General features: G+C 39.3%; 1 protein-coding gene across 1 annotated transcript in view; it reads right to left on the bottom strand.

The window, feature by feature from the left end:
* Window positions 1-1,033: 1,033 nt before the first annotated feature.
* The window catches only part of OSBPL11 (oxysterol binding protein like 11), a 98,649-nt gene continuing 88,954 nt past the window's right edge, over window positions 1,034-10,728 (bottom strand). Inside the window, exons 12-13 of the mRNA XM_007114970.3 lie at window positions 6,528-6,681; window positions 1,034-2,173 (exon numbers count right to left, since the gene is read on the bottom strand). Coding sequence (XP_007115032.1) covers window positions 2,108-2,173; window positions 6,528-6,681 — 220 coding nt within the window. The 3' untranslated portion in view covers window positions 1,034-2,107. The remainder of the gene's footprint in view (window positions 2,174-6,527; window positions 6,682-10,728) is intronic.

Genomic DNA, 10,728 nt, shown 5'->3' with positions numbered 1-10,728 from the left:
CAAAAACCAGAAAAGGCCTCTACCTCTTGTTAAGTGAATAAGCTGCAGCAGATTCAAGAAGAGAAGAACAAGGTAAAACAGTTACCCTAAAGTGGTATTATTTCACTCCTGTCAAGGGGGGGAGATTTCAATTACTCATAAATGTACTTTTAATATGAATTTTTAAAAATCATATTTCAGTAATTCTTAAAATGGTTCAAAAATTCAAAGAAATAAGTGGGCATTCAAACAGTTCAAAGAACAAAACAAAAACCTCTAGTTTCATTTTATATTCTTGCTCTATTTCCAGTTTATTTAAAAGTCGTAAAATTAAAACATTTTAATTTTAAAAAATTGTTATTAAATTTACTCCCTTATTTTCCTAAGAGATTCCTGAAGGTAAGGATTTAAAATCAATGTCCTTCTCGAATGAACAGGGCAATAACTGCGCTAAATATAAACTTTCTATTTCTCCCATTCATAAAACAGACAAAGGCATCATTGTTCTCTAGTTTTATTATTTTTTAATCTTCCCAACACATGAACTATAACTCATTTTGAGATTTTTCAGTGCATTTCACAGCAAAAATGAACAAGGGAATCATTAAAATGGTTGTACATTAACCAATTATCTTCTTATAATTTACAATTTGTTGAAAAAAATTATTATTTTGCTATTTTCATCCTATTAGCCCCCTTCAATAAAACATAATTTATCAGAGCACAAAGCTTAAGCGTCTTATGATGATGCAACAGATACAGCCACTTACAATGGCTGATGAATAACAGGTATATGTTACACACACTGATTGGAAGACCACATCAGAAGAAACAGAGTAAGGCACCACTCTTGGAAAATTAAGGTAGTTTGAAGTAACAAGTGTTGAGCACCATAAGTAGGTGCTAAATAAATACTTGAAAGAATGATGAAAGCCATAATTAGCACTATTCTTTTAATTGCCAGCAATTCTTCAACCTCAATAAAATACTTATTTAAAAAAAAAACTGTACCTGAATATAACTTCCTGATATCTTTTTTCCTGATACCCTTTTATTTCATACTGTTTCTTCAGCATTTGCATTTCCTTGAAAAAACAAAACATACCATACATGCACTTAGTCACATATATAACTTCTGAATTACTGACAAATATGAATAGTTGTTTTAAATTTTGAGTGAACAGAGGTAAGATAAAGCATACTTATCCAGAGGGATAGCACGTAATATTGGATATTAACCTACAAGTGAAAAAAAGGTAAGGAAAACAGTAAGTCTTATTTTTTAATATTTGCTTGTTCTTTAATGCCTTAGTTCTTGAGAAGGGCCAAAATCTCATCATATTGACTTGACCACATTTTAAAAAACTGTCTCTCAAGTATAATATTTAATAAAACTAGGTATTGAAAAATGCTCTGAAATTTTTCAAGTCAATGTTGTTTTCAAGTATATTAAAATGCTCAGAAGAAAAAATTCTCCATGGTTATAATTCTAATCAATTTATAAATATACTTTTTAAAAGAGAGTTCCAACAGAGGTGGATAATGGATAAGTTCCTCAGACACAGGCACACAGTCTCTTTGAAGGAACAGAATGCCTTATTACGACAACCTGGTTGACTTTTTTTTAACACTGATTTCAGGCACAATGGCTGAAGCCACTTCTGGGTCATCTTGCTCCTCTTGATTTGTTGTAAGAGTATTGAATACTTCAGTTACTGACAGAAAGCAAAGCACAAACTCTCAAAGAGACTTCAATTTTCACTACAAAGAAATCAAAATCACTGAGTTCTCACTGTTGTGTTTATCTGCTGCCCCCATGCAAAAAGAGGGGATTCAAACTTAGCTTTTGGAGCAGGAACTGGATAAAAGATTAATCATCTAATAATTCAGGTGAAAGGGCTTCAGATGATATTGCTCACATCACATGAACGGCTTGGTGAGAGGTCCATCGTGCTTCTTCAACACTTTGGTCTTGCTGCAGTTCTATGGTGCCCTAATTGGTACATTCGTGTGTAGTTAGTTTCAGTCTGTGCAATCAGGAAGCAGGTCACTCAGTGCAATGACTCCATTCTGAGAGAGTTTAGGGTAAATAGAGAAGTTCATTTGGTCGAGTCTTAGATAGTGTGTGTCACTCTGCTGGTTGTACTGTTGGAATTATTTTCCAAAGGGGTTTGTGATAAACCCAGCCATCTCCCTGAAACAAGTAGAAAAATAAATTAAAGAACCATTCCTCTATTATTTTCAGAATCAGTAACCAAAACTAGATGCAATGCCTTCATTAAAATGGAATTCTGTTCTTACATTTCAAAAAACAAGAGTTTGTGAAGAAAAAGCCTCGGTGCTTAAGACACCAAAAAATATGTGTGGTTTAGCTAGGATTAGGTGAGAAGTTCTGGTCTGGGAAGACCTAGTTTGTGCTCCACGAATATTTTACTCTGCAGAAGTCATGTGTAGCAGTTCTGCCAATTTTGCCAAGATGCTGCAGATTGAGCCCCACTGATGGAGTGACAGGCAGCAGGTAGAGCACGGAAAATGGCCACCAAGGTACGAGCTGTTCTCTACATCTCAACTGGCATCTCTAGGATCTGAGTATTGTTTCCTAGTTCTTTCCTGACTCTACCCTATTAGTTTTCCCTGGTTCCTGTGAATAGAAGGATACCAAAAGGAGATAAAGTTAGTAAAAGAGTGAACGAAAGACAGGAGAAGACCAAGTGAGGAAAAAAGTGCTGCAGCAAATGCATGAAGCAGCATACTGGGGTGAGAGCTTGGCAGAGCTGAGGTCACAGTAGCTAAGACTGTAGTTTGGTGTTTATGCGACTAGGTGATGTAAGTCAGATTTGAACCTCTGTCCGTAACCCTTATATCGCCCTCGATTTATTTGCATTAAAAAAAGGTTTTTAGGAACTTCCCTGGTGGTCCAGTGGTTAAGACTTCACCTTACAATGTAGGGGGTGCGGGTTCAATCCCTGGTCAGGGAGCTAAGATCCCACATGCCTCATGGCCAAAAAACTAAAACATAAAACAGAAGCAATATTGTAACAAATTCAATAAAGACTTTAAAAACGATCCACATCAAAAAAAAATCTTCAAAAAAATATTTAAAAATATATATTTACCCTACCTTACTCCAAAAATGGCTTACACCCAGCAATTATGTGGGTCATAGTGATGAGGACTCTCTCCTTGACCAAACTTTAAAAGTTAGACTCCTCTGTCTCTCTTCTTGACTAAGCCTCATCCTAGGCCTGCTAAACTCAGTTTTAGCAAAAAAAAATCCTGATGAACTAGTTTATCAAGAATTCTCTCATCTCTGATATCCAATGAAACTCTTCTCCTCACACTTTTGATCTAATCACGTGCCTCCCCCGACCCACCATCCTTGACATCTGACCAAGTTCCTCTTAGCAATCTTCCATCCACTCCCTCATCCTGCCCACTGGCTATAAATTCCCACTTATCAACACATTCAGAGTTGAAATCAATCTTTTTCCTCTACTGCAATATTCTTGAATAAAGTCTTCCTTTTCATTTTTAATAAGTGTCAGAATAATTTCTCTTTAACAACAGAAACCATTATGGTGTTTAAATTAAATCACCTGGTTGATAATTATTACAAAACACAAAAACACAAAATATGTCTCCTAACCACATTACAGAATGCTAGGTTTAGAAGTTAAGACGTGCCACCTGACCATCTCACTTCACAGATGAAGAAACTGAGGCTCCAAGAAGTGAAATGAGTTGTCCAACTTCACCCAGGAAGGGGCAGAGTTCTTTTCAGTGCACCTTCTATATAATTACCTACATTTTACAGATGAGGAAACCGAAGTTAGAAGTGGTAAATAAACTATCCAAGGTATGACTGAGGTTCAAACTTAGCACATCTGACTCCAGTGTGGTCCACTATTCTGCAAAAGCCTTCCTGCTTGCATTTATATACATCTTAAGAAATTTTAAACATCCACTCAAGAGGATACGACCAATAGATCCTGATGGATGTGTATAATCGCAAAAGGGAGGAAATGGAAGATCTAATAAATTAATTGTCAATGGGAAATGGTCAGGAAAAAAAGGTAGGTATTATCAAATGATACTAGAAACACTTTAAGTTCATTTATACTTTCTCAGGTTACTCTACCTCCTCTTTTTATATCAAGTGACTCTACTCCTCCATCTAACTAAAGCCAACTCCAAACTGGTCTGTTGGTTTGACAGCAATAATGAAAGTACCAAACAAGTGGCAAAGCTCTTGTTACTCAAAACAATATGTATGAAACATCTACTAAGTGCCCAGCACTGTGTTTAGGACCACAGGGGAGATAAAATTGACTTTTCAATAACATATGATTCTTCTTAGCAAAGAGCCATACCTGATGGCAATAGCGCCAAAGTTGTTATGAACTTCGTGGTACCAGTGTCAGCTAACTACCATCCTCGTCAGCCTCACCTCTACTCTGCAGTGCTTCTTACAGCAGTCCATGGTCCTGTCACACACAGGATGTGACACGACGGCCCCATGGGCTTAGGCAATCAGTATATGACACAAATCTAACCCATCTATTGTTGTACCACTGTGTCATGGCACACCATTTAGAAAGCCATCTTACATCTTACCAACTAAAGAGGCCCAAACCTGAGTCAGCATCTCCAATCTACTGTTTCATATTAGACAACTGCCATATCTTGCTATCACTTTCTACATCTGTCTATCCAACATCATAAAGTATAATAAAGGGATTAAGTGGTAGGTTCTTAATAATATCTGTCAAATAAAGAATACATGAGAAGTAGCATGTTTACATGTCATGTTAGTTGCAAGAACCAGGAGGTCTATCTTTTAAAATCGGTTGCATCTTTTACCCATTACAGCTTCTTGCTCTCAGCCCCTAGAGTTCATTTTTAATGATTTATAGAAGCCTTCCCTTAGAAAAATTCTCCTCTTTAGAATCTGCTTCTGGTATGCTATCTTAGTGAGCCTGAAATGAAAAAAATCTAAGGTTACCAGACTATAATTTTGCATAGTAGTTACAAAGGTTTAACTTTTCATATAAAAATGAAGAGATGTAAAGTACTTTTCCTTGAATTCCTATCCATGTAAACATTTGGGGGACTTCCCTGGTGGTGCAGTGGTTAAGAATCCGCCTGCCAGTGCAGGCGACACAGGTTCAAGCCGTGGTCTGGGAAGATCCCACATGCCGTGGAGCAACTAAGCCCGTGTGCCACAACTACTGAGCCTGTGCTCCAGAGCCCATGTGCCACAACTACTGAAGCCCGTGCACCTAGAGCCCATGCTCCACAACAAGAGAAGCCATCGCAATGAGAAGCCCATGCACCACAACAAAGAGTAGCCCCTGCTCACTGCAACTAGAGAAAGCCTGCATGCAGCAACGAAGACCCAATGCAGAAAGAAAGAAAGAAAGAAAGAAAGAAAGAAAGGAAGGAGGGAAGGCAGGAAGGAAGGAAGGGAGGAAGAAAGAAAGGAAGAAAGAAAGGAGGGAGGGAGGGAAGGAAGAAAGAAAACAGCTGGCATTTATATTTCATACCCGAAGATGAGAAAAATTAAAGCAATGAAACTACTACAATAAACTGTGGGCTTTTAAGGGTAATAACTATGCAGAATTCACAAACTGTTTTTTCCAGATTCTTTCCTGACAGACCAATATTAAAATTCAATGAGTTTCCTTAGACTTGGCTGTGGACAAGAAAACTTTTCTTGGCATCAGCTCTGGTCCATTATTCACCTTACTCTGAGTTCTACCAGAAAGTAATAAACAAAATAAAACAAAACCTTTAAATTTAGAAAAGACTTTAGGAATCATTTTGTCTTACCTGCAAAACTAGTGAATTAAACACTTCTACATAAGCCATGGTCTCTTATGTGAGTCGAGCGATGGGGAACACATTACTATAAAATGTACACTTGTCATTATTGGATATTTTTTATTGTTATACATTCCTTCTATGTTAAGCTCAAAATGCTTCCTGGTAGTCTGGGCCTAGCTCAAGTCTGCTATTGGAGCTGATGAGAAACTTCTACATGATAAGCCTAACCTATATTTGAAGAAAGTTATAATGAATGGCTCCAATTTTCTGTTTTCCCACCTAAGCTGGAAAACATCACATCTTTTTTCCTTAAACATCACTCTTTTTTCCTTAAACATTGCAAAGATTCTAGTCACTTCTCACTATCCTCTGTGTAGCCATTTAAGTTTTTCATGCATCCTTAAAATGTGGTCTCTGGAAGTGAACAAAGAGTTTTACTGTGGTACAAAAGGCAACAAATTGTCAATTGCATATTCTGTTATTGAGATTAAAGATTAATGTTGGTATTTTGTGGCCAATTTAAATCCCCAAATCTATTTCATCTGAACTGCTGGTAAACTATTCTACTTTGACAAACTGTGAAAAGCTCATGAAAAAGCTCATGGTTAAGCTGGACTATTTTTAGAAATAAAGATATATAAGTAATAACTCAAGAAAGCCTACTAAGCTAAAGTTCTCACTAAGTAGATAATGAGTTTTAGTCTGAAGACATGTAGTACATATACCTCTTTAATAAAATATTTGGTTTTCCAAGGTGTGCCTGTTTCAGTACGATGCCTTTCTTCAGTCCTCTGGCGTTCTTCCAGGGTACGTTTATGCTCTGTGGCCTTATCGATTTCAGATTCCCTCAGAGAGTCTGTCACATTTTTCCACAATCGCCTGAAATCCGAAAACCACACATTTTACATTCTTCAAAAAAGATAATTAAATAGAACTGATACCCTCAAAATTAACAGCAATTTTAATAAATTACATTTCCTGAATCAGATCTATAATTTCATGCCTATGAGTTACAAGAATGCTGACACTATGTTGCTGATGTTAATGTCCAAGATGCTGCTGCTTCTGCTTCTTTTTAAATAAAAATAATTTATATTTTCCCAAGTTATATAACCAAGATTTTTATTTTTAAGAAACTTAGAAAACAATAAGCAAAAGGAGAAATAAATATTTAAAAAGCTGAAATAGAAGAGACCACTTCTGCTTCTGGACGTCATTAACTAATGGGCATCAGATTTACCCTCCTGCTTTTAATCAACTATAGAACCAGACAAAATATAATGAAACAATGGTTTTCAGACGTCGAACAAAAGGCAGCACAGGACAGTGACTCCTGAGAGCAGGCAAACAAATGAGGGGGTGCTATGAGTGCTCCAACTGACGAGTTAGAGAGTTTTCAGGCACAGCATGGGGGCGGGGGGGGGGGAGCTCAACAAACTCCAAGCCAAAGAAATCTGCCAAGACAATTCTTTGGGGAAAGTATAGTCTATTCAACAAATGGTGTTGGGACAGCTGGATATCCACATGCAAAATGGTGACCATAGGCTCTCACCTAACAATAAAACTTAGAAGAAGATAAAAAAAAAACACTGATAATCTCACCTCATCAATTAAAAACTGATTACTGAAATAAACACCATTAAGAAAGTGAAAAGATGAGCAAGAGACCAGGAGACAATATTTACGAAACACATACCCAATAAAGGATCTGTGTCCAGAATTTACAAAGAACTCCTATAACACAATAAGACAACAAACAATTCAATTTAAAAAATGGGTGAAATTTATAAGCAAACATCTTAACAAAGAAGATATACAAATGGCTAATTAGAACATAAAAACATGCTCAATATCATTAGCCATTAGGGAAATACAAATTAAAATCACAATGAGATACTATTTCACACCAGCTAGAATGGGTATATTAAATAAGACAGGCAATAACAAATGTTGATAAAGATGAGGAGAACTGGAACCTTCATATGTTTCTGGCAGGAATGTAAAATGGTGCAGCCATTTTTGAAAATATTTTGGCAGTTTCTTGAAAAGTTAGACATAAAACTACGACACAAACCAGGAATTCCACTCATAGGTATTTACCCAAGAGAAGTGAAAACATGTCCACACAAAGATCTGCACAAGAATGTTCACTGCGGTATTAATCATCATAGTCCAATACTGGAAATGTCCATCAGTTGGTGAAGGGATAGACAAAATGTAGTATCACATAATGGAGTACTATTCAGTAATAAAAAGGAATGAAATATTGATACATGTTGTACCATGAATGAAACTCAAAAACGTGCCAAGTGAAAAAAGCTAGGCATAAGAGATCACATACTGTATGATTACATTTATCTGAAATGTCCAGACAAAGTTAAAATTATAGAGACAGAAAGTAGGTTCCCTGGGACTGGGGGCAGGAACAGGGATTAACTATCAATGGGCATGAAGGATCTTATGGGAGGATCAAAGGATTCTAAAACTAATTAATGGTAAAAACTGCACCACTAAGGAAAGCTACCAAAAATCATTGAATTGTACACATAAAACAGGTGAATTTTATGATATGTAAAATATATCTCAATAATATTTTTAAGTGGCAATTTTAATATTAAAGTAGAATTCAAAGCAAGAACTATGACCACGGATAGAGGATCATTTCATAATGGCCAAGGGTTGGGGGCAATGCAGCAAGAGGACGTGCAATCTTTTCAGGGTCAGCATTCTGGAGAAACAAGAGTGTGGTTCCTATTTGCCAGGAAGCTTGAGGATGTTTCCAACAACTGTGTTACCATTCCTGAGAAAAGGACATATAATCTTCAATGTGTATGGCCCAAACAACAGAGGTCCAAATAACATGACACAAAAACTTATAGAACTATAAAGAGAAATATTCCATTAAAATTGGTTATTTCAGTAACTGATCTCAATACCTCTTCTCAACTGATAGAGTGCACAGAAAATCAGTAAAGATACAGAGGACTAGAAAAATACTATTAATCCATTTGATCTAATTGACATTTACAGAATACTCTCACCTAACATCAACAGAATACACATTCCTGTCAAATGCACACAAAACATTTACCAAGACAGAATGCATTCAGTGCTATAAAACAAATCTCAATAAATTTAAAGGATTAAAACCACACAAAGCACATTCTTTGACCAAAATTAAATTAAATTAGAAATGAATACTGAGAAGATATCTGGAAAAGCTCCAAATATTTGGAAATTAAACAACACATTACTAAGTAAGTTCAAATCCAAAAAAAAAAAAACGACAGAGTAGGAAAAAAAAAGACAGAGTGGCAGATTGGATAAAAAAAAACAAGAGCCTATAATATGCTGCCTACAACAGACCCCCTTTAGGGCAAAGGACACACACAGATTGAAAGTGAGGAGATGGAAAAAATAATTCATGCAAATGGAAATGACAAGAAAGCGGGGAGAGCAACACTCAGACAAAAAAGACTCAGACTTCCCTGGTGGCGTAGTGGTTAAGAATCTGCCTGCCAATGCAGGGGACACGGGTTCGAGCCCTGGTCCGGGAAGATCCCACATGCCGCAGAGCAACTAAGCCTGTGTGCCACAACTACTGAGTCTGCGCTCTAGAACCCATGAGCCACAGCTACTGAGCCCATGGGCCAGAACTACTGAAGCCCATGCACCTAGAGCCTGTGCTCTGCAACAAGAGAAGGCTGCACACTGCAACAAAGAGTAGCCCCTGCTCGCCATAACTAGAGAAAGCCGACGTGCAGCAACAAAGACCCAACGCAGCCAAAAAATAAATAAATAAATAAATTTACAAACAAATAAATAAATAATTTCAAGCATCTTTTCTCACCACAACATCATGAAACTAGAAATCAACCACAGAATGAGAAAAAAAAAAAAAGGTTACATGGAGATTAAATAACATGCTACTAAGAAACCAGTAAGTCAGGGCAGAGTCAAAGATGGTGGCAGGGGAGGATGCAGAGTCCACATCTCCCCACAACTAGTGTGCCTGGCAGATGCTGGTGGGGGACCTCGACACCCAAGGACACGGGAGGAACCCAAGTGACCAGGTAGGATGAAGCGGGGAGTAGGGGAGAGGAAAAGTGGAGTCTGGACAGCACCGGGCACCTGAGGTGTGGCTGGGATTGGGGAGGGGTTCCCAGTCCTGGAAGGACCCTCAGGGGCTCGGATGATTGGGGGAGGAGCATGCCTAGCATCTCTGCTGCCCAATCAGGCCCCAGGAAGCCTGTAGGGCTCCCAGGCAGGGTCCTCGGCCCTCCCAGGCCCCTTCCGGGCTGTGTTGGTCCTAGGGGCACGGAGAGAGATGGGGGAGAAGAGGAGAGGTGGGTGGGAGGAGCCCTCCAAGACTGGAGCATCAGGGGAGGCGCAGAGGGCATTTCCCCCACCCACTCGGGCCCTGGGAAGCCTGCTGGGCTCCCAGGCCTGGTCCTCTGCCCTCCAAGGCCCCCTCCAGCTGCGGGGGTCCTAGGGGCATAGGAGAGAGGGAGGAGGGGGGAAGAGGAGGAGAGGCAGATGTAGGGGACCATCTGGGGCCAGGGGATTAGGGGAGGGGCCATGGGAGTTTCCCTGCCCACTCAGCCCTGGGAAGCCTGTTGGGCTTCTGGGTCTGGTCCCCTGCCTTCCAGGGTCCCCTCTGGCTGCGTGGGTCAGAGGGATATAGGAAGGAGGGAGCGGGGAGAAGAAGAAGAGATGCCAACGAGAAGGGGGCCACTGGGATCGGGGGAAACACGCCTAGCGTTTCCCCCACCCACTCGGGCCCAGTGAGCCTGCTGGGATCCTAGACCTGGTCCTCTGCCCTCCAAGTCCAGAGGCACGCCTAATCCCCACCCCCATCCCCTCAGGGCCTTTTCCTAAGCACAGGCCCCACCCACCACCTAAATCCCACCACTGCCTAAGCCCCGC

Source organism: Physeter macrocephalus, chromosome 1 (genome assembly GCF_002837175.3).
Source record: "Physeter macrocephalus isolate SW-GA chromosome 1, ASM283717v5, whole genome shotgun sequence".
Taxonomy (NCBI): domain Eukaryota; kingdom Metazoa; phylum Chordata; class Mammalia; order Artiodactyla; family Physeteridae; genus Physeter; species Physeter macrocephalus.
The sequence above is the reverse complement of the archived record's forward strand: the minus strand, read 5'-3'. Positions and strand labels throughout refer to the sequence as shown.